The sequence below is a fragment of the Haemaphysalis longicornis genome, unplaced genomic scaffold (assembly GCF_048455015.1).
Source record: "Haemaphysalis longicornis isolate Haplotype H1 unplaced genomic scaffold, Haemaphysalis longicornis Haplotype H1 scaffold_5, whole genome shotgun sequence".
Classification (NCBI taxonomy): Eukaryota; Metazoa; Arthropoda; class Arachnida; order Ixodida; family Ixodidae; genus Haemaphysalis; species Haemaphysalis longicornis.
Window position 1 is genome coordinate 45,623,505 of NW_027526385.1, and position 24,840 is coordinate 45,648,344.

At 46.3% G+C, this 24,840-nt stretch overlaps 1 protein-coding gene across 1 annotated transcript; it reads left to right on the top strand.

The window, feature by feature from the left end:
- LOC144138163 (uncharacterized) lies at nucleotides 1–24,840 on the top strand. Its single transcript, XM_077670308.1, has 9 exons — nucleotides 1–135; nucleotides 219–343; nucleotides 4,035–4,304; nucleotides 11,727–11,798; nucleotides 16,791–16,915; nucleotides 18,060–18,173; nucleotides 18,285–18,367; nucleotides 19,397–19,536; nucleotides 23,707–24,840. The coding sequence occupies exons 2-9, from the start codon at nucleotides 239–241 to the stop codon at nucleotides 23,848–23,850; spliced, it is 1,053 nt and encodes a 350-aa protein (XP_077526434.1). The 5' UTR covers nucleotides 1–135; nucleotides 219–238; the 3' UTR covers nucleotides 23,851–24,840.

Here is a 24,840-nt window from a genome sequence, read left to right on the forward strand (position 1 = left end):
GTACTTAGGAAAAGGAAAAGCCACCAACAGGCGTAGTTTGTCTCGCCTAGGGGGCGGACACCGGAACGCCTGGTTTTCTTTTTCTGCTCTCTTTCACTCAATGAGCGTTTTTTGAATCTCTCAACGGCTGGCGTGGTGCGTTGTTGGTGTCCTGTGACTGTTTTTAAGTTGTTTTTAGTTGTTTTTAGTTGTTTTTAAGTTGTTTAAGCTGTTTTTAGGTTGTTCCTCGTGCAATGCAATGGAGATTTCTGACGTCGTCAAGTCGTTCGTGCAATCTTGCAACGTCCAGCCATCGCACGACGAGTCGACGGTTTCGTGCGGCGGCGCCCAGCGGCAACTAGACGTGAGTGCTTCGGCGTTGCTTTTGTTGTCGGCGTCGTGCCTTCGAATATCGTCCACTTTTCAGTGTCAATGCCCTGTATTTCGCCGTTAACCTCGCGTAATCGCGACATTATCCTAAGCGCAATGCTCGCAGCATTGACAGTTGACATTAGAGCCACTAATAAGCTACTCTGTGACACTAGGTGACATGTCTACCGACTGGCGAACAGATGCTCAAAAATGCCACGAAATTTATCTTTCTAATTTATCTAAAAAAGTCATGCGCTGAGTCTCAATCAGTTCCAAAACACAGCTTGCAGCTCCATCATTTAGTCGTGGCAGTTTTACGTTTGGGCAAGCGTCTAGTAAGCGTCGCCGAATCTCTCCTATTTCGTCAACGGAATGTAACGCCTCTTCACAAAGGTAAAGGGACCATATTCCTCGGACCGCAAAGCGGGACGGGAGCTAGGGGAGGGGAGGTGTGAGAATAGGTTGAAGGGAGACTAAGGCTCAGTGAAATTTTGTTTTAACTGGAAGATAATACGTTTCGTAGTTCTCTCGGTCTTTCTTCGACGAGCAATGATGCGTTATTTGCTGAATAAGAAAGTGCTGAAGCATGCCTACCCAGCGTAACGTGTTGTTGGTACACTGCAACAAAGCATCTCAGACATTCGGGCTAAGCAAGGAACACACAACCCTTGCTTGCTTAGTTCCATCGTGTGCACTCTTTTCTTGAAGTTCCTCAAGCGGTTTCTTTCGGCCCTTTCATTCCTCCACGTTTTCATTAGTGACACTGAGCTTGATACCTGTTTTCCACATTTCCGGCTGAAAGCGGGACAAAACACCGTCCCACAAGCAGGCTGTGGGACAGCGGGACCACAGCCGCAAAACCGGGACGTCTGGTCGCTTTACACAAAGGCCAACTGCAATCAAAATTTTAACCTCCTGAAAACGTTCTTTTTTTTTTTTTTATCTCCCAGGAAGTTTCAACGGCAACTGTTGAGTATAAGATATTTTTAAAGCGTTGTTAATCTTTGCATGCACCAGAAAGCTCAGAACGGATACCCTTTCGACAATGGCATCAGCGTGACGGTAAGTGCCTTGGCATGCGTCTCGCCCCAAACTGTTGACACGAAGGCTCCTGTGGTGTAGCCAAAGCGCTGGCTGCTGTTGGCGCACTCTGCTTCATCTTGTGTACCACGTCTGACGTCATGCTGCCCTGGCGCTTGCGACCACAGTCGGTCGCGTATTTCCAAACGCTTCGCTGCACGGAGCACCCACGTGACATGTCTGTAGGCGCGATGCAGAATGGTAATTAAACGTCATTGGCTGCTCCCCAAACCTAAAGCGACCTAAAACATACCAAATCACCATTACTAACAAAAAAAAAACGCGTAGATTCGATTTTTAAAAATTAAAGTCACAAAAAACTAAGCTATGATAAAAAAAAACCTAAGAGATAAACGTTCTGGGACTCGAACCCAAGCAGTCAGCGCCAGTATTCGGTACTCTTCACAGAGGCCACAGAGCCCAAACGGTGGGCGCGTTTTAGCCGACGCTGAAAAGAATAGCGCGCGCATTGACATCACACGCGTCACATGGGTGCTCTGTGCAGCGAAGCGTTTGGAAACACGCCAGCCGGTCTCAACGTGCAAGTGAAGACCGGGGCAAGGTGCAACGAGAACAGTGCTGTCTGGTCATGGTGGATACCTCAGTGTTTGTTTTGTCAAAACCAACACTAACACGAATAAACGAGGCTGTGAATAATTACCCTGCATTCAACCATCTAGTACCATTCTATGATTTCTGGGCTCGTAGCCACCCATAGCCGTGAAAAAGAAGTAACACAAATTTTGTTAAAAAGGGCTGTGATTTGGGTGAGTTGGTGAACGTTCATCATTGAAAATCAGCGCAGAAAAAACACAGCACAAAAAAGGAACGAGAAGTAGACAGGACAGTGCAGTGCTGTCCTGTCTACTTCTCGTTCCTTTTTTGTGCAGTGTTTTTTCCGCGCTGATTTTCAATGATGAACAAATTTTGTGTCCGTGCAAAAAAACTGGCATTGCCTTTAACCAGCATAGAAAATAGCTGCATTACCACCATGATACAAAGCACAGTGTCAGTGGTAAAACATGAATGGAAAAGGTGTACACCACCTACCAAGATCTTGGATTCTTTGGAAGCTGTGCTGTGAAGTGACGCGAGTCTGCCCGTTGAAGTATTATGCTCCGAAATATGAACAAACGTAGGCAAAGAAGGAAATGCAAACATGTAGCAGTCAAGGAGTCTTTAATAAGTACCGCCAGGCTTGAAAGCACACGAGTAGGGTCAGGCACTTCGAGGAATATTTTATTTTGCGACATCAAGGTACATTCAAAGGTGCACACTATTCACCTTTTCTGCCACATACGTGGCCAAAGAAAGTGAAGCTGACAACCCAGTGTAACAGCGAGTACATGGCAACTGCCTTATTCTTGCTCCATGCCCAACAGGCCCTGCTCCCCCCGTACACTGTTCTGTACACAGCAGTTCGTGGTACTGCCCTTTTCCTTTTAAGGGCAGAGCACTTTAGGGGCTCACTTTGTCACCGTTGCTCGCTCGTTGGGCCCAAGTAGAGCCACGTGGCGTTCCGTCAAAGTAGCTGTTGTAATGGCGTCCCACAGAGGCTTCTAAAGCCAAGCGGTTTATATAGTCATAAACGTTTGAACCTCGTGGACCGCTGGCGCTTGTCATACATCTCCCCGTTGTTTAGCGCAAAGAAAACTGCAGGTACATTTGAGGCGAAGTATACGTAATGAACCAGCAGCGCCCGCGTTCATTTAGTTAGGAACGCTCGTTGGGTTGGTTTTTACGATAGTAAGCGAAAAAGCGGCAGTGCAACGCCGGCACGTGCGGGAGGAACAGCGAGCACTAAATGAACAGAACTCCCGCTGTTGCAGTTTCAGGCAGGGGGCACGCGAGCACTGCGAAAGTGGGAAATTCGAAATGCGTTGGGTGGTAGCAGTGAGCGGATAACGGCTCTACAGCTCATCATGGCGAATCACTGCTCTGCACTTCCGACAGCTTTCACATTGAGTAGAACGGCTTTTATTTTTCCGTGTTCCCCTCTCCCCAAAAAATAACAAAGTTGGGAACAACACTTTTTTTTTTAATTGCGAAAGTTTCCTGTACAGCATAAAACGGTGCAGGCGAGTGTGTTTAAATGTACGTAAACAGGGAGTTTTCACTAAGAAAGTCTATAAGGCTCCGGTGATACGGCCTAAAGAGCCAGCGTCTGTAGTCGGGAGGCCGGCCTGGGTTGAGTCCCACACTATGTAGTACTTGCTGTTGGGAACGTTGGAGGCCACGGCAAGTCCACAGAAGATGGGGAATGTCTGCGGTCGATGTCGACGTGTTGCAAAATGGACATGTCCGGCCAAACGGAGCCCGTCGATCCGGGGGCCAGGTGTGGGTGACAGCTGGTGTAAGAGCAGCCCTGACGCGAATCCTTCGTGGCCCACCAGGGAGGTTTGATACACACGGTGGAATAGGTGCGTGTGTGGAGCGTGTGGAACAACACTTGCTCCAGTAAAGCGATGGCAGGTTGAAAGCCAATGAAAATAAATAAGTGAGGGCAGTGACCCAAAATGTAGTTTTTAGATCAAACCTTTTACACTTCTGTACGTGGCAGTTGGTGCCACTGCCCTCACAATTGTCGCACTTTCTTTGCCCAGGTCCTCAATGGCTTGGTGGGGTCGCGAGACCTCAGCTTCTTCACTGGCCTCAGCCGGCCCGCCCACGAGTGCGTCACGTGCTGCGTCGCCATCCTGTTCGACATGCAGCCAAACTTGCCGCTGGCCGGCAAAGTTCTCACCTTTCTGCAGCACTTGGCGAAGGAACCGCGTCTGTTGCACTGGCTGCGCGAGGAATTCGAACTGCACTCTGCGCTCGTGGAGTTGCTCCAGAATCGGCTTGTCGAGGACAACACGCCGGTTCAACTTCAGGTGGGTCAATGCGGGAGCGTCGCCTTCCTCCACTTCATGAGGGAGGAAAGTCGTGGTTCGTAAATTGTGGCTTCTGAAGAAACATCTCCACTAACGTGAAACCTGGGGTGGGGCAAAGCATGCAGTGTATGAATGTATTCTTGGCACCTTGGCGTTTTCGCCAACGGAGATGAAACCGTTGGAGTGGGTAGAGGTATACAGCTGTGCTGTAAAAGTCTCTTCTCTTTGAAGTATGCAGCTCTCTAGTGAGAGGCCTAAACGAGTGCGCGTTACGAAGCGTTCCAGCGCGAGGCAGAAACCAGTGTCCCACTGTTTTTTTATTATCATTTTTTTAGTATACCTTTCGAAGTTGAACCACAGCGCAAACGACGAGGCAAAGGACGATAGCAAGAGGACACACAAGCGCTGACCTGGTTCCATGTCTGAAGGAAGGTGCAACGCCTCCAAAAGAGCACTTCCATCTCGTCACCCTCATCGCTATCGCCTGTTGCCGCGCACGCACCTACTCCTTCTGTTTGCACCACCATCAGCTTCCGCAAGAGGTTCAAGCGCTCTTTTGGAGGCGTTGCACCTTCCTTCGGACATGGAAGCAGGTCAGCGCTTCGTGTGTCCTCTTGCTATCGTCCTTTGTATCGTCGTTTGCGCTGTGGTTCAACATGCATCACCAACTCGCCCAAGTTTTCACGTTGCTCAGCCTTTCGAAGTGCTCTATCGTGAGGCATAAACGAGTGTCGGAGTGTTTTAGTATCGTGACTACATGAGACAAACGATGACGACGGCAGGAGACGCCAACAGCCCCAGCCCCTCAGGGGCTTTGCCCCTAAAAAAAATTCGAGCCGTCCCTCTCTGGGGAGGTGGATGACTAGTGAAGCTTTCTAACAGAATTCATGCGATAGGTACGGGCAAATTTGATTCCTCTTAAGCGTTGACAGCAGTCATCCCTGAGAGTTTTCCGTCTCACAGTATACATACAAGGAACCAGAGCCGTGGATTTTGCTGTGGTTATATGCGGTTAAAGGCACATTCCCACTTGTGATTCGGCACATCGTGCGACGTCGTAAAAAGGTGAGCTGGCCGTCACTTTTCGTCGCTTTGCGACAGCGGATCCAATCACTCCCGGACCGAATTCCCGCGTGGCGCGATGCCATCACAAAACCGGATAGCCAATCATAGCCTTGGAGTGTGCTGACGTAGCTGCTGGAAGCTAAATGTTTGTTTACATCCAGCGCTCCAAAAAGTGGCAAGCAATTTTTGTCAGTGGCTTCAGCGTACGCGTGTACAAATGAACGGAGAGAGTGGGGCTCTTCAGTGGGGAGAAACGTGTTTGAATTGTAAATGCAAGTAATCTTTGTATTATCCAGATGGATAGTGGAGTGGTAGGCAGACCTGCGGCCTTTTCATACGTCTATTGACAAGTAGTAAGAACTGTGGAGTTCGAAGGCATCAGAACTTCTGCATCTGTGCTCCTGCAATAATATGTTGAAAAGAGCCTGCTTGAGTTTGTTGTTTTTTGGCTCCTCCCACAATGTGTGTACGAGATTTCGGCGCACGATAAAGATCCCCAGGTGGTCAAAATTAATCCGGAGCCCTCCACTACGGCGCGCCTCATCGCCTGCGTTGCGTCGGCGCGTTAAACCCTACAATCAAAAAGCTCCCACAACCCACAATGCTTTCGGCACTGTTCCAGGAGCATGTGGTCTAGAGTGATTTCTACCTGTTTTTGTCGCACTAGTGTAGCATAACAACGTGTGGGTTCGAGCTAGTTGGTAATCCATAGTGCAAATTTAAAGTGCAAAAAATTAGACAGAAGACGAACGAGACAAGGACAAGCGGTACTTCCAACTGAAAATTTTATTTTCAGCCTTTGGTCAGCACAAGTGGAGATACTTTACAAGACCAAGCAAATGCCCTAGGCAAGCATTTTGAGTATGTATCAAGCTCAGCTCACTATTCAAATAACTTCCTGAGACACAAGAATGCAGAGGAACGGAAGATTGTACGTGACAAACGGCAGTCTGAGGTAGGGTATAATTGCCCCTTCACTATGCAGGAGCTTAAAGTGGCGCTCACTACTTGTGGTAAATCATCACCAGGTCGAGACCGAATAACATACACCATGATTAAGCACCTGCACGACGACACGCTAGAAGCGCTCTTACTGTTGTTTAAGGGGGGAGGCTGGTCTTAGACAAACTTTTTTATTTTTCAAGCTATTGAGATGAAAACTTCCAAACAGATGTATTTCAGCATTCTGATTTCAAATATCAATTTAGATTTTGGATATCGCAAGTAGTTCTCATTTCATACAGATTTCATTGTTAAAAGCCTATCCCCAGTTTTAAAAACAATCTGCTTTAATGATGCTTCTTAACTGCACTTCATTGCATTGCTTAGCAACCAGGGAGTGCAATAAAAGTATTCCCATGCTTCTAGCCTTCCTACAACCAATTGTATGAGGGTTCAAACTTCGTTGTTTGAACAAACTTCGTTGTATGAGGATTCAAACTTTGTTGTTTGAACCCTCATACAATTGGTTGTAGGAAGGCTAGAAGCATGGGAATACTTTTATTGCGCTCCCTGGTTGCTAAGCAATGCAATGAAGTGCAGTTAAGAAGCATCATTAAAGCAGATTTTTTTTTAAATTGGGGATAGGCTTTTAACAATGAAATCTGTATGAAATGAGAACTACTTGCGATATCCAAAATCTAAATTGATATTTGAAATCAGAATGCTGAAATACATCTGTTTGGAAGTTTTCATCTCAATAGCTTGAAAAATAAAAAAGTTTTGTCTAAGACCAGCCTCCCCCCTTAACAAGATCTGGCGTGCAGGGCAATTTCCAAAAGTGTGGAAAGAAGCTATTGTGGTGCCGATTCTAAAGGAGGGGAAAGATCCATCACTTGCAACTAGTTTCAGACCGGTCGCTTTAACCAGTTGCTTATGCAAGGTCTTCGAAAAAATGATTAACCGTCGCCTTATCTATTTTCTTGAGTACCATGGTATTATAGACAATCGCCAGGCGGGATTTCGCTCTGGTAGATCGACAGCAGACCACCTAGTGGCTATTGAATCCTACATCAGGGATGCATTTGTTCATAAGCAGCATTGTTTATCAGTTTTCTTTGACCTCCAGAAAGCTTACGACACAGCCTGGCGTTACGGTATTCTTTGCGATCTTCGCCGCCTTGGAGTTTGTGGAAACATGCTGAACAGTTTGAAAGATTACCTTTCGGAGCGCACCTTTCAGGTTAGGGTTGGAAATGTCCTCTCGAGGATGTTCGTCCAAGAAAATGGAGTGCCGCAGGGTGGTGTGCTCAGCTGCACCCTTTTTATTGTTAAAATGAATTCCTTAGGAACTGCACTGCCTCGCTCCATATCCTACTCGCTATATGTTGATGATGTGCACATTGCGTTTAAATCATGTAATATGTCCATTTGTGAGAGGCAAATCCAACTAGCTGCAAACAAACTTACAAAATGGGCAGATGAGAATGGCTTCTGTTTTAACCCAGAAAAAAGCACGTGTGTGGTCTTCTCTAGGCAGCGTGGTATCCGCCCAGATCCTGTTATTAAACTCAATGAAACACCCATAGCAGTAAAAAAGGAGCACAAGTTCCTTGGGGTTGTGCTTGATGACAAACTTTCATTCATTGCACACCTCAAACGCCTTAAAGTTAAATGTTTGGATACAGTCAGGATCCTGAAAGTCCTCTCACACCAGTCTTGGGGTACTGACACAAAGTGCCTATTGGCCTTATTCAATAGCCTTGTGAGGTCCCGCATCGACTACGGGTGTCTTGTTTATCAATCTGCCGCGAGAACAGCACTAAAGATGTTAGACCCTGTCTACCATCTTGGCCTTCGTCTGGCTACAGGCGCTTTCCGAACAAGCCCTGTGTTAAGCCTGTATGTGGAAGCCAATCAGTGGTCTCTTGAAACACAGCGGAAGTACACTGGGTTGAATTATGCTCTAAAAGTGACATCCTTGACCGGACACCCGAACAGCACTCTAGGTAACCAGGCAATCAAGCTTTTTGAAAAGCGACCTGCCATGGCTGAGCCATTCCTTCTGTCGGTGAGGGCACTGGCCGCAGGCCTGGGAATATCCTTCACTGACGCTCAGAAAACCAGCTTTGCTGACTTTGTCCCTCCATGGGATCTCTGCCCTATCTCTTATGATCTCTCTTTTATGAAGATTGACAAAAGAACCGCTCCAAAGGAATTAATTATGCAGCATTTTTTGTTTTTGCAGAACAAGTACAGAGCATCTGAGTTCTACACAGATGCATCCAAGTCAGCTGGTGCAGTATCATGTGCTGCACATGGTCCCAACTTTTCCACGTCAAAGACTATGCCTGAAGCCACATCTATATTCACTGCTGAAACACGCGGCCTTGTATTGGCTGTAGAATATATTATTGAGAACAATGTCCCAAAGTCAGTGATATTCACGGATTCTCAAAGTGCTGTGCAGGCTTTAGCGTCAGGAAAGTTACAAAAAAATCCAGTCTTTAATCAATTGCTAAAACTACTGTGCTCAGCCCACAAACAAAAACTTGAAATCACTGTCTGTTGGGTCCCAGGTCACTGCGGCATAGCCGGAAATGAGCAAGCAGACAGGAATGCTGTAACTGCAGCTCTTCGGAGTGATCTAGATATTCAAAGCGTCCCGTACGAGGATCTTAAAGCGTACGTACGTAAGAGGCTGCGAGACCAATGGCAGGAAGATTGGAATGGGGAAACAGCAAACAAATTGCACATGGTAAAACCCAAGTTAGGTAGATCGATCTGTGAGAAACGAGACAGGATCACAGAGGTTACTCTCTGTAGACTGCGCATAGGCCATACCCATGCTACACATGCGTACCTATTGAAAGGAACAGAACAGCCACGCTGCTTGAGGTGTGGAGGGTCGCTATCAGTCATTCACGTACTGGTAGAATGCAAACTACTTGAACCGCAAAGAAAGCTTCATTTTCCAGAATTGTACACACGCATGATCCCTCAACACCCATTGCTGTTTTTATCAGACGAGCCACTTTTCTCTACTAACCGTGTTTTTAAGTACCTCTCAGACGTAGATTTTTTAAGGTATGTGTCGTATCACCCGTGAGCCGAGCCACCATCGCACGCTAGGACCCGGTAGGGCCACTCATTGCTACCGCAAAGACGGGGGCAAGGGGTGCACGTAGAAAATGCCTGTCATAGTGTCAAATGTTTTTACTTGGCCCTCTACACCAACAGAAATCTGAGATACCTTTTATTATATATTCTGTACTTTATATTCTCACTTGAATAATCCTCACCATAGTACTGGCGCTCTTTGGCCTTGATGCCCTTGCGCCAAGAAAACCTAACATCATCATCATCAGTCCCAAAACCAGATATGGGAGTTGCAGAGCTTAACACCTTCTTGTCAGGAAAGCTTTAGCTCGGTGTCTATAGGAGTGCAAAGATAAACAAATTCGTGTTCTCTTATGTCCCATATAGAAATAGAAGGAACATTACCGGTTGTCAAAGAAGAATCGAGGACTGACAATACGTAGCGGGGCTTTCTGGTCTGGAGTGTGTTCATCTGAGTTTAACCAGGTTATCAAAATGGGAAAAGAGTAGCATTAGGGTGAAGTCGACACAAGGGCAAGAAGATAGGAGGCACTCCCCAATAGCGCCTTCCTGCAGTCGTGTAACTGCGTGACACCGGTGAATTATTGGAAAGCCTGTCGCTGCAAACAGGGAACGTCTGTGCGTGTTTGCCGTGGTCGATTATACGCGAGGTGCGATGCATCCAGTGCCCAACTAGCTCTAACTCGTTGCAAAAGGATATTCAAGGACGGTATTCTTTCTTCAGCCAATGAAATGCAAAAAATTGTCTGTCTGTCCCTCAATCCAGCCGCCCGGCCAAAAGTTGAATTCTTGGGTGCGACGTTTATAGGCAAAGCATTGCCAAACTGATCAATCTAGAAAGACGCTCCAGATGTGTCGGGATTGTTCGACAAAAAGATGTTATGTCTTATTTGAGGAAGAATGTCGGCACATAGCCAGTGTTTTTTTTTTTTTTTCAGTGTTATTTTAATTAAAAGTAGATGTAGGCTCAATTTTCGCGAGAGCAAATTATAAGAGCGTGTTGAAAAAGAAGTTTCATGCAGAATACAGATAAGCCGGCTGCCCAGACTTCGCACTTGTGGCTCGAATACCGTGTCCCAACAGCAAAACTGAACTGCGGGAACCTCCAATGGGTGGACCGAGATAAAAGGGGGGCGGCGTGAGAGGTGGGCAGGTTAGACGGTAGATTGGCAGGGGCAGCAGAAGGCTATCGTCTTTCGACGACATTTGCAGTGACACGAACACATGCATGGCCAATTTTCATGCACTTTTTAGTAGGGCAGTTCTCGTTTTCAAGGCCTAATTTTGTATGTTCTCGATCTTTAAAACAACTGCCCATTTGTGTTTTGAAATTTTAAAATACTTTATTTTGAAAAAAATTTACTCGACACATTCTACTATTAATGCTATTCGTCTGGAGCCACTTTCAGAAAACGAGTACACGATGTCGCTTCACGGGCCAGCTTGTCCACGTCTTTTTCGTTTCTAAGCACTCCTACATGGGAAGGAACCCACTGGAAGTGAATGCTGAGGCCGTTTTCATTTAGCTGCTGAAGAGAGAGCATAGGGAGCATTGGCAAGTCTGTCCACAGGAAATCCAAGCTGCAAAAGTTGGTGTCCGTTAGAATTACTGCACACCGCAAACGAATGGTGCATTTTAAAAACCGTCATTGAAGAGCATTTCCGATCTCTTTGGCGACCACAACATCAGCATTGTGTTACCAAAGAAATGAAGAGGATAGAGGCATCCTTACTGTTCCGCGCCTAGACCAACTTAGTGCAACCATTGGCATAACTTCATAAGCTGAACCTTATCTCAACAAGTTACGTCGGACAATTTTTCATGGACTGCTTTAGTCAGCTTTGGGGTCAGGGGTCAGCTTTGTCTAAAGAACTTCGAGGGAGAGCCGCTCCGCATGCCTCTTTGGTCGATGTCATTTTCCTAAAGGCCATTAGATCACAAGGAACGACATTTGTGCTTGATCTATTGACTTTTGAGGCATACAAGTCTCATTGCCTCGTGGTGACTTCCCGCGCTTAGCAGTGAAAAAGTGCTGATCGGAGGAGCAATTTCCAGCATACCACGCAAGCCTAGGTCCGCCTGTTAATAGGCATCACCACCGCCACAGTGCTATTCATTCCAAAGCCAAACCAAATATCACATTTACTTCGACGTCCAAATGTTTCGAATATTCGTGTGCCTCTAATATTTTTTCTGTTTGAGATGCTCTTAGCACCACACAAGTTAAGCTGCACAGTTATAATTTGAAATTGATAGTTATCATTTCAAATTGATATAACGCTTTGCCTTGCTCGCAGGTGGAAGAGCTTCGCAGTCTTCTGAGGGTATCTGAACGGCGAATCGAGGATTCCCAGGAAAAAATGGACACCGTAAGTTTCCTAACGTTTTTCTTTTTAACGATGGGGGAGTATTCTGTCTCTCTACGATGGCAGAGGGAGCAGTGTTGCTAATCCACCCTCCTTCACGTCTGTACTGAAATATTAGTTTTAAAAGACTTCGGCGAACCTTGAGTGCAGTGTTGAAATGTATTTCTTGCTCCGGACTAAGCACGCATGTAACGGTCTGTTGAACATTCCTGCCACAGGCTTAGTAGTAAGTGTGGTGGGATTTATCTGTTGGTGGTACTCTAGTGACGCTTGTATTAAGGGACACTGGGGTTGTATTCTCGTGTTCTGTCCCTTTCAAAAGTGTCCCTTTTGAGCGAGCCCTGATTGGCTAAAAGCAAACTGGATGTGACGTAACGCAAGCGCAGCGGACCTACTGCGTTTGACCGCGGCTTCTTCGAGCAGGCAATTTGAATTTCAAACAGACGGTTTTTGGAAGCAGTCATGAATGCGCCGATTATCGCCTCATTGGTGGCTCGCCGGCGGAACAAGTGGTCGAGAAGCAATCTAGACACGTTCAATATGCCCCTAGAAGCATTCCGCCAGCATTTCCGCCTCTCGAAGAGGACCGGGCGGTGGCTGTGCGATGAGCTCTGGGACAAACTTGGTCAGTGGACGCGCGCGGCTCAGCGTCGAGGAGCAAGCGATATCGCTGTCGCAGCCCTCCGTGAGCCTGTGCATCATACGCCGCCACCGCACAGTGAAATAAAGGATCGTCTGCGAGCTTGATAGTTGTCGAGCAGATGACCAAAATTACACAAGCACTCCATATGACATTTTATAACCTTTTATTGGTACTTTAGGCATACACATACCAGCTTAACGTTCGTAGACGTCTCGCGCAACAGGTAAGTCGTTAAGAAGCGGAAATCCCCCCCTCTTACACATTTTTCCACTCGTAGAGCATCATACAATTCAACAACGTAAAGCACCATTCCTGGTCCTTGGAAAAGCCCGCGTCGGCTTGCCACAAGTGCGTCGATGCCAAAATATGTAACCGGGAAGTTTTCTTGATGCGCGGGCATTGTCACAAACCTCAAAACGGAGTCCAACCGAAAAAAACTGAGTAGCCGCAGCATTGTTTACGCTTCACTAGCACAACAAAACAGCTGACTGCAGCTGCCATCTTTGCACTTTCCTCCCCTTGCGGTGAAAACTTTCAGCGTCGTAACAAAAAAAATTTCATCGCGTTTTGTTTTCCAAAATACTTTTCAAATGAACACATAAAGAATACTCTAATATGGTTTTAGTTCTTTAAAATGCACTTCCAAGAACAGTTACGGTATTTGAATCAAAGGCCCTTGGGCTTAACTTCAAGTACGTCACGATGAAAGGGATGTTTTCAAAAGGGACAGTTATGAGAATACCGCCCCTGAAGGGATTTGTAAACATTGCTGGATTACTAGCTCAAATTGTAGTCCGGAGTCAGTGTGCCATGTTTCGACCATTCTGGGTGTGTTTACGCAAATTCATCTCGTAGAAAAATCAATTCGAAAATACTGTCCTCTCTGCAACCCTTCTGCCGATTTCTACGACATTCGGAATGACGTCAAAATGACATGACTTGGCTTGACTGCGCCACACTGCACGACTCGCTGACCCTCTGACAGAATTAGTTGGCCCAGTGTTTAGTCGGCTTGCCGCGAATGGGTCATCGCAATTCGTTCGCTCAGTTGAAACTAAGCCATGACACTTCTGTGTCTGGGGGAATGTGCTTTTAGTTTGTTAGTTTGTAGACTGTATCAAGCTGTGAGTCCAAATAGCTCCATACAAGCACACATGCGATGCTTCGCTGACTGGTATGCTAGTAGAAAAATCTAAGGCCAATTGAAGGGGGGAGAAGAGTCAGCGAAGTTAATGGTTCTAGGGAATTAAAATCAAATGAAACCTTTATCGTACAGCATAAAGCAACGAGACGGGAAGCACATTTTGCGCTGGGTGAACTGGCACAGTGGTCGGCAGCACGACCACACATCTCCGATTGCTTTTCTGTGTGAGGAATGCAGTCGCCAAAGATGAGATATTTGTAGGAAAATGGGGGACACTTACTGCACAAACGTTGTTCAAAAAATAGTCATCTAAGGTGGTTGGAATGCTTAATGTTCATTTATTTGTTCTGGGGTACTGTTTTTATACTGAATTGATCATTTTTTGGCCGTAATGTTCGTTGCTCCACGAGCGAGTTGGGAGAATGCGGTTGCGGACACGGTTGCGCAGCCTACTCAGGTAGTGTCTTCGGAGGAGGCCCAATGCATGATACAGTCCCTCGGGGACTCTGTTTCTGCCACAGACCATTTGCTCAGATGCTGTTGAAAACAATGTGCGCCAGCTTCACGTGCAGCGAACAAAGCTGACCGGCTATAGCTTCTTTTCTGCAAATTAGTAGTAGCACGACCTTTTTTGCATGCGAATAAAATGTTTTGAGCTGTTTCGTTTTTCTTTTTCTTTTTTGTCAACCCGCCTACAGCAATTATCGGTTATAACAAAGGAATTTCCGTGGGATATTGTTATAATTGGACTAGACCATATTGGAGTTTATTGAATGTGGTCACTGGGGGCAGCCTGTTCCTCAACAGTGGTAAATGTTCTAAAAGTTCCGTGGGCTTAAAGGCCAACTGCACTCAAAATTTCGACCGCGCGAAATCACTGTTCCTGCATAGTATGACTAAAAAGACCGCGATGTACGAAGTATGACGCCTAAAATGTGCGTAATTACGCCGCAAGCGACGAGCAAAAACGATTTTGAAAACGAAACTGGGCAAAACGCGGCCATTACGGGCAGGCGGAAGTGACTTATCAGCCGTCGGCGCGAGCGGCCAGACGGCCTGGCCTGACGGCGCGAGCTGTGCAGACCGGCCGACGCGGCCGGCTCGGCCAGCCAGGAGGAGAGTGTGAGTGTGCACGTGCGGGGGTGTGGGAGGCGTGAGGAAAAGCGAGCGCTTGTCCAGCCACACCGCGTAGGCATGATGTCACGACGACACTCCAAAAGGAGAGAACCGCATGGTTGACGAAGCCTCTTCGGAGCCACGAAGGCCAGGAGTACCGGTGGCGCGAAATACGAGTTTCCTGGATTCTCCCGCTGCGAAGCAGGCCGATGGGCCTGGACGGCTGGCATGTCACTTCCGCTAAATGGCTGTTTGCGCGACATGCCGGCAGGTGCTTTGTCGTCTGCAAGGGCGTTATTTTGAGTGCCTGAAACTGAATAACCACGCATTGCACAGAGCTACCGGTCGCGTCGCAGTAGTTCTCATGGTACCTACTACACATTTCGAAGGCATTTAGCCAGGGTGAAATTTGAGTGCAGTTGGCCTTTAAGTGTGTGTTCAGCAGCATGTGGCAACTACAGTTGAACCTCGATATAACGAACCTCGATTTAACGAAATTCGCGATATAACGAATTTTTTCCAGTTTTCTACCAAAATTTTGCTAAATCCATGCATTTTTATCTCGATTTTACGAAGTAATTTTGTGCGGTGCTTTCGATTTAACGAAGTCACGGCGAGAAAGGAAGAACGAAATTCCGGTCGAGGCACGTTTTATTTTGCCTCTCAGAGCCTACATTGAAAACATTAATTACTCACATTTACTGATAAAAGGCTAAAATGAAAGAAAAGCGGTGAATTATGCGGTTGACAACAATTAAAAGCGATAAAAGCTGCTGCTCAAAAACCGCTAGCGGTCATGGACGGTTTAATAGTGCCGCCACCATTTTGACGTCTCCATCGTTGCCTACGCCAGCGCCCTCTATGCTTAGGCTGCCGAAGCCTACTTCAAGTGTTTTTTTTTTTTTTTTTTCTACGCGTCTTTGCTCACGGTGCTGCTGCTCTAGGTTGTGCTCGCTGATAACCACAGTAATATTTTGTTCGTCCATCATTAGATGAGTCTTATAAGCAGCATGAGCACTCCAAGGGAAAGAAAAGTGTTTCGAACAAGAGCCTGTAGAAGTGTCAGTGAAACCGACGGTAGATGCCATCAACGTTCTGCGGAGGCACGCAGGCGCACGCGAATGTTTAAGAGCAAGCCTTGTTAACGCTGTCAGCATACGAGCGTCACGTAAAGCCCACCCTGGTCAAGAAACGCCAAGCACTGCTTACGGACTTCTTCACTACGGCTTGAACATCGAGTGCTGGTGGCAATAAATTGCTCTCCGAACGTGGTCAAAACGTGTTGATTATACAGCTGCGATGCGGAGAAATCGTTTTTTTAGGGCTCAGCGGGCATACAAGTAATTGCTTAATCAAATTTGGCCAGAAGATATTTAATGTAAGCTTTCCACTTTAGCGGGAGCACGTAAGCGCAGCTCCACAAAGTGAAGCGGTCTGTGTGTACTCCGCTCAATTCTCAATCATGGCTTTATCTCGAGTGTCGTGGTTGCATCACGCGCCCATACTGCAGAGCCTTTGTGCATGAAAAAAGTCTTTAGAAAGCTTTATAGCACCCTTGTTGGCCCGCCGCACCCCTCAACGCCGCGGCCAAGCCTACTACTGAACGGACGAAAAGAGGCGTAACTTTGAACCAGCACCTCGCCGGGGTGAAGTTCACGGGGCACGGACGCGGGTTCAATGGACTAACAGCGGCGTTTAGTAGTGACCGAAATGAAAAAAAGAAAAAGTGAAAACCTAGTCTGCTATCATATTTAATGAGGCGTTGCGGAAAAAGCGCCGGTTTTACGACGACACGAACTACGGTCGGCTATCCGAATTCCATTGCCGAAGTGTTGAGGCTCTTAATTCACACAATTTTCGCGGCCAGTTTTAGTACAAATTTCGCTTTAAGTGGAGAGGTAACTACATAGCAGTTGTTTCTGAGCGATGGGCAAGGTTTTGAAACCTCAATAACTGGTTAAATTAACTGTAAAATCGAAACCTCGATTTTACGAAATTCTCGATTTAACGAAATTTTCGCCGGCAAGTACGACTTCGTTATATCGAGGTTTAACTGTATCACACCTCAGCGATTCAATGCCATTGCCTGCAGCTGGAGAGGCGCAACGAAGACACTGTCCAGACTCTGAAGGCATCGAAAGCCAAGATCAAGGCTATGAAGGGACACATCGAGGACTTGGAACAGAGGAACAACGACCTCGACATGAAAGCGAAGAGGTGGGCTGCTCTTATGCAACACTTTCGTGAACCTGGAAAAATCTGTTGTTTTTGGGTAGTCCAAGAAATATTTTTTTCCTGCCACATAAAGAAAATGATTGATGCTAAAGTGTAAAGTGTGAAATGATGGAGGAAGGATAGGGCTTTCCAGCAGTATTAATTCCAAACAATGGCTTTATTATGAATATTATCAAAAAATTATCAAAACAAGAAAAAGTAACGAAAAGAAGAAAATGATGGGAACATCATTGCTACTTTGCACAGGGTAAGCATAAAAAATTGAACCATACTCTGAATACAGGGTCATTGTAGCATAATACTGCAAATATGACCTCTGTAAGTACAAAGGTTATTTACATACATAAAAAAATATAGGCACTAGTGCCTATGATGCCACCGCGCGAAGCAGTTTTTCAACACAGTAAAATAAGGCTTGGCTCCACTGTGCAGCTGGCACCAAGTGATCTCGCCCGAACGAAGTCAACACTCTGCAGATAAGCGCTGTGACCTTTAGAAGAGGCTGGATATGTCTACATCAATGCGCGGCAGCAATAGAACGGCCCGAGGAGGAAGTGAAATCTACCGGCAGATACCTGCTGATGCTCCGGGGCAGTTTGACACACTTTCGCCATCCGTAGTGAAGTCTGCTGAATCGAAGTCACCTTACATGTCTGTGCTGCTATTGAGAGATTACAGCTCAGTTTCATGGGAATGTGTCAAAATTCGCCATTACTGTGGAGCATCAGCAAGTGGCATCGACGCCACAAACCAAAACCAGGTGCGCCTGACAGCAAAGGTGCTTTAAAAACCCCCCCGCTGCAGAGAAAAGAAACTCGAAAGCAAAACTGATAAAATACTTTCTTTTTTACCCTTTGGATGGCATTAGCAGTCCATAATTGCGTGGAGTGTGCCAAAATTTGAATTTGTATTCATCAATAACATACTATCGATGAGGATATGCACGGTCATGAAAGGGGTAACAAAAAAAATGGCAACGCATAGACAGAAAATTGCCACATAGCTTCGTTAGCACTTCAAAGCGTTTCTTGTCTCATGAACCGTGTGTCCTAATTCCACGTTTTCCATGCTTTAGTTGGACAAAGGTTGTAACTTGCACTCGCGATCATCTTTTTTTCTTCCGCAGGCTTGAAGTGGTGCTCAAGAGCTTGGATTCGGCTCAGCAGGAAATCCAGTCACAAGCTGAAATGATCGCCATGCTTCAAAAGCACGGTGACACCCTCAAGCTCAAGTTCGATGCGTACGTTTCCACTTTGATTCTCTGACACCTTCTTCCCATGCTTTCATGTTGCTAGGGTTCACAGTTGGTACCCCTCAATGCCTCCAACTGTGCCCCATCTTCTTCCTTCAGGCTCACCAAGACAAACGAAGAGCTTGAGTTGGCGAACCAGAACCAGGAAAAGGTCATCAAAGAACATGAAGCCAAGATGAAAGGTTGGGGTCATTGTTTCAGACAGGCAGTTCTTGAGCATTGCGTTGTTTCTTTTTGTCAATAATTTAATCTTTGTTTGAAGATATCTTATAAAGACTGGTAATAGTGCTAAGGTATTTAAAATTTTTAAATCAAATTTGCCTTCTCGGAGCTGCGTGAAATTGATACAGTAGCACGAAGATGCGATGAAAAATGTTTTGCTTGTAAACATGCCACTGCTTGTACATTTTCACTGTTGGCAGTCAATTTCGTTTTGATTGTGTCCGATAGTTGCAAAGCTTCTAATAAATAGCGATTGTTGGGATGAGAAACGACATTTCACAGCTTTTCTTTATTCACCTTGTGAGCTCCAAATTGCTGCCACTAGCAGGAGGGCTAGCCTCTTCATGGTTCATCAATAAAACTTCTCTTTGTCTGTCCCTCTTCTTCACATTTCCAGACATATTCATTTGGCCTGGTCGATCGTTTTAAGTCCGGAGCACTTTAGCGGCCTGGTTTGTCGTTGTAGCTCATCTGGTGTTACAGTATCCAGTCACCATTGTCACGGGGTGTCACGCACCGAAACAGAGGCTTCGAAAAAATCGCCACTTCCCTGGTCGGGATGAAATCTGGGTCCCTCGCATGACGAAGCCGATATCAATATTGCACCACACAGGCACACGTCGTAATGAAAGTGTTGCGGGTGATTTTTGCACTGTGTCGTCACGGAGGTTGCCGTTGCTAGGGTCAGAAATAAGTACACAGTAATATAACATAAGAAACCACGAATTAATGCATTAATTACCCTGAATTAATAAAAACTCGAAGCATTGGCTCTGTATAGGCCTTTTCAGTGGCTGCGGTGCCCTCTCTTTACTACTCTCTATGTCAACGCCAGGCTGATACTGGAAGTAGTCAAGAGAGGTCGCCACAGTCCCTCTGGTGGATCACTCCTCCGCACTGAACAGCTTTCACGTTGAGTGGAACTGCTTTAATTTTTTGCTCACCGGCCTCGTTGCCTTCTTTTTTTCTCTCTGCTTGTCCTTTCCCAGACCAGGCCAAGTGCCTGCACATCCTGCAAGGCAAGCTGGAGGACAAGAGCACGCTGGTGAAGTCCCTGGCGGCTGAGAAGTCCAGCCTGCACGAGGCCGGCGTCCTGCTGCAGAAGGAAAAGGCAGCACTCGAACAACAGGTCTGGCAACGTTCACCATCCTGTGACCTGCTAGCCTGCGCAGTTGTCTTGCTCTTGTACAGTTACCGTATTTATACGAATATAAGGCGAGGTGTTTTTTTTTTTTTTTTTTCGAAAATCTGTAGTCTCAGTCATACCCCACCTTATATTCAAAGCTCAGTATGTATGGTATGTATGAATGTGTGTGTGTGGGGGGATTTTTTTGCTCTCCAAACTACCCTCGCCTTGTAATCGTGACTGCCTTACAGTCGAATAGAGTACTGGCAACTCGTTATTCTAAGCCCATGCCGATTGGTCCTCTGCGTGGTTCATGCGAAGGGGGAAGTTTGAACTAGTCTATGAGTGTGCACCCATTAAAGGGACACTGAAGTGAATTTGTCAAGCTCCCGTTTTTGCTTGCACTGCATAGACTGGCTCAAATTAGCACACTTTTCATCGTTTATCCGGTTGACAAATCGGTAATTATTTTACAAAGCGTGAAAGAAGAAAAACTACCATGCGCGGTTTGCGGCGGCCGCACCAACTAAGCTGTGACGTTGAGAGGAGGGGGCACCGTGATTGGACGATGCCCAAGGTTAGCAATCACACTTTCGGTTTCGGTTCTGTAAAACAACATGTTTGACATCCGATGGTGTCGTTGGATGGGTATTCTCAATATCCCAGTAATCGTAGTACCGCGCTTCTGCCATGTTGTCGGCTGTAAAATGCACAAGATAAGCCTCCGAGGACGGCTTGTAGTCGTAGCTATCACTAGCCGAGACTTACGCAGTGCATGAACGCCCTCCGCGTCCATGTGCTTCCCGCACCCTAGTGCTTCCCGCACCCTAGTTTTACGCTGTACGGTAAAAATATCAGTTGATTTTATTTCATTAGTATCTATATTGACTTCGCTGACTCTTCTCCCCCGTTAAGAGACCTTATATTTTCCTACTGGCATACCAGTCAGCGAAGCGTTGCATGTGCGCTTGTGCAGCGCTTGTGTGAAGCGACCTTGACTTGGAGCTAGATACAGTGTACAAACTAACGAAGTAAAGAAAGGCACGTTCTTCCATTCACAAACGTGTTGTGGCTTAGTTTCAACTGATCGAGCGAATTGCGACGACCCATCGGCGGCCAGCGGACTAAACGTTGGGCCGACTGACTCGGTCACGGAAGGTCGGCGAGCCGTGCAGTAGCGCAGCCAATTGCCAGCTCCTCTCCTGCTGACATCACACGAAAACGCCACAGAAGATGGGCGAGAGTGCAGAGAGGAGGACAGCATTTTCGAATTGATTATTCTACTAAATAAATTCGCGTAAACGCGCTCAGAGTGGTCGAAACAGGGCCTAGGGACTCCGTACTACAATTTGCGCTCGTCATCTCGCATTGTTTACAAATCACTTCAGTGTCCCTTTAAGGTGAACAAAAAAAAATTCCCCCGCATTTCCCCGAGGGGGAGAATGTGAAAGTGCGAATGCACGGTTGTCGGCCCGCTTGCGGCGCTTGCGCTCGGCCCCCGCAGCCCACCGCCTCGCCGCCTTCTCTTCCATCTCTTCCATCGGGTTTGTAGTATCACGTGTACACCATGGTTATCAAGCCGCTATAACGCCGCTGAGTCGCCAACGCACGCCGCTGACGACGTAGTTTGAATGCGTTAAAGATATAAGGCGCGTTACTGACAATATCAGCGTCGCGTCCGTAGCTTATTCGGTAGAGCGTCGGGCTGCGGCCCGCAAAGTCCTCGGATCGAAACCTGGCGCCGGACGCTGTTTCTTCTTTAAAGAGCGCTGCGGACGCCGCCGCCGCCGACGCCGGCGGTGGATGGTTTGGGGTCGCTTATAAAGTGTATTCACACTTAAAAAGGAAGGTTTTTACGCCTGGACATGGTTGGGTCACTTGCTGTCGGTAAGCAACTCGGAACAAGAGGGAAGTTTTCTGTCGCTGTGTGAGGCAAGCTTTCTCTACCAATTTCAGTGAGATGAAGTGTGATGGCTTGATAGAGCTAATAGCAGCCAAAATTCTTTTCCCAGTTAATAACCTTGAGTTGCAGGGTTCATCTCTGTTTTTTTTTGTTTTTTTTTTTGCTAGTTCTCATGGCTGTAATGGTGTTGTAATAACAGGAACATTTCTTTGTTCAAAATGTTGCTGTTATACCTCAAGGAATGTTCCTATTGTACGATATAATTTGTTCAATTATATCTGCAGTTGTTTCTTTGTCAGCTATGATGCTTTAATTCTGGGGGCATATTTTTCTTAAAAGGTTGCTCAGCATTGATTAAATGTTGAATAAAAGCCATTTGAATTTTTGTTTTTTATGCTTGCCAGAAATGAAAAATTGCAAATAAGTGATGTTTGATAGAAACCTGCTCCAAAATTCGTCTTTTGGTGCTCCAGGGCTGCTCCCAAACTCCTCTGTTACTGCTCCAATGCTTCCCAAAAACAGTGTTATTCCTGCTCCTTGAGCAGCCCCACAAGGCTCAAGCTTGCTTCAACCCCTGTACAAGCTTTCTGGTTGAAAAATTGGGGAAAAAACTGTGGTTGATTCCTCTGTGATAGGAATCAGTCAAATGCGAAAGTGAAATGTGCAGCGAAATCTGCAGCTGAGCATGATTTGCGGGTCGGCGGCTGTCTTGTGGGTGTGCTTGGCGAGCGACGTCCTGCTGGCGGGTCGCTTCAGCAAAGGTGCACTGGCGTCGTTTCCGTGACTGATATGACGTCAGTGAAATCTTGGCGTATCGCGGCATAAAACACTTTCGTTATGAAATATAAAACCCGCAAACGAACAACCCTAAGCATGACATACTCTGTAGTATTAAAGGTTGCTTCCCGCAACAAGACCCTCTGTGCAGGGGTGCACCCTTTACAGGCCGCTTGCTTTGTTGTACAGGCGTCACTTCCGTGACGGATATGACGTCAGTGAAATCTTCGTGCATCCGGGAATAAAACACTTTCGTGTTAAAAAAAGATGCAGCGCCAGAAAGCAATAGCTGCTGCCCCAGCAGAAATCTGAGGATGCACACGTTTGCTTATATCACCCGAGGCACCCCCCAAAAGGCAGATCGGCAGTGTGCGCATGCGTAAACCATTACTAGAAAAAGGTAGATGCAACGTCAACTTCTGCTGAATTTTTTTAGTGTAAGGTATTTTTTATGTGACTTCAGTTTGTATATACAGTAATACCTCGTTACAATAGCCACTCAGGGGATCCGGGAAACATGTCTTCTGTAACCAATGTCTCTTGTAACCAAAAACTCTAAACACCGTGGTGAGTTGAATGTAATCACTTTGTTACAAATCAGGATCAAAGCATATTCAGACAGGCCGACAAGAAAATTCTCGCTATGGCTTAAAAAATTCATTCGTATTAGTTTTAGGGACTGCAGGTTGTATTAGCTTCCTTCCCAACTTTTGTAGGTAAAGCCCTTCACTTTGCAGGTGTTCCTGTTCTCGCAATGCCATTAAAGTGCTCTTGGACAATTGTCAGCCTTAACTGCCGACACTTTCTGTCCTACAATACCGTCGTCATCTTACTCCTCTAGTTCATCCTCTATGGCACCATTTACTTGCGTGAAGATCGCATGATCTGTAGGCTCCTCGAACGCGCAGACAAGTCCACATCTGCAGACAAGCTCCTCAAAAGTCTCTGGAACCTCTGCGGTCTCTTGGATGCAGGCCCAAGCTTCCTGTTCAGGGCAGTTTTCCACAAGGTCCTTCATATAAGGCCCCCCCTATAAAGTGTCTTCTAATTGGTGTAGAATTCACTCTTGGGACCCCAAAAAGTTGTCTTCAGTAACAGAGTGTTTCTTGTAACCGTGTATCTTGTATGCAATGTTGCTAACATGGTGAACATAAGAAAACCAACCAAACCATTTTAAAATGTCTCTTATAACCAACTCTTGTAACAGCGTCTCTTGTAAGGAGGTTCTACTGTGGCAGGCAAAACTATGTTAAAAAAATTTCAGATTTTTAATGTGCAGTGCTTACCTAAGCCATCAAACCATCCCCTTACTGGAAACAGCACTACTCATTGTCCAGGATACTATATAGCTACACCCTGAATCTAAGCAGACATTTGCAACTATTATCCTTTTGTTTGCCCCACTCAAGGATCTATGATACCATGCCAGCCCGCTTCCTTGAAATATTTCATTGTCTGATAGAAACATTCTTTCTCTTTTTCTCTCAACGCAGCTGCAAACTCTCGAAATCAAGTACCAGAAAAAGGAAGAAGCACTCCAGAGCAAGACCAAGCAGGCTGCAAAGATGGCCGCCGACTTGGACAAGCTGAAGAAGATGCAAGAGATGATTCAGAGCATCAGTGCTGGCATGGTCTGATGAAAACTCTTCCACCCTGCTTCATCCTGGCTTTGTATAGTGTCACGAGTTGTGACATGATTGACGGAAGCATTTACAAGTGGTAGCATGTATACTACATATCATCTCCTTCATGTCATTACAGTTTGCCTTGTTCACTTTAACCATCTCTTCAGTCTTGAGAGCTTGGATGATGTGTTACAATTTTTTTTATGGTCGTTTTCACAATATTTGCATGGCCCTTTTTTATTTGTTTTATCACTATGACATTGCCGGCAGTGCATTTTAATTGCCACTGGCCCCTGCGCCCGTGCACTTTTGTATAAATGTACAATTTGCAATTTGTAATTGACGAGTTTTGCTAACTTATAATTCTGCAATAATTGACAGTCTTGCGGACTTGGACTCACGTGTTGTCCGTGTGTTTTACGCACCTTCACAGCAATGTGAAAGTGTTATTTTTCATTTTTAAAATGTTATACAGTCGAAACCCGCAATAACGAAATCCCGCAAGTACGAAATCCCCGCGGCAACGAAATATTTCCGGATCCCCGGCGAACGTCCATAGAAGCCCATGTATTTCATATCTCGCGGCAACGAAATGTTTTTCAACAGCGATCCCGCATTAACGAATTTTCTACTGCGGTGCGGGCCTTATTTTATCCGCCCGTCAAAGGTTAACTGTCAAAAATATGCTAGTACGCGTGTTGTGCGCACTCAAAATTCGTAAACGTCTGCTTTTGGCGTGCTAGCGTGGGTACCGCCATTTTTGTTTACATAAATCGGCGATGGGGTCTGTGTCAGGCAACATGCCTGGCCACACTGCAGCAGGCGATGGCAAACAATCATGCTGATACGGTCAGCGGTGCCACCAGACGGCGCCATCGGACGAGCTCAACAGGCCAAAGCAACACCAACAGTTCGAATCAATCAAAACGACGAAGAGAAGACTGGGACTGGTGGCGAAATCGAGACGAAGTTACAATTGTGCCTGAGAAAAGCTTGACGCCG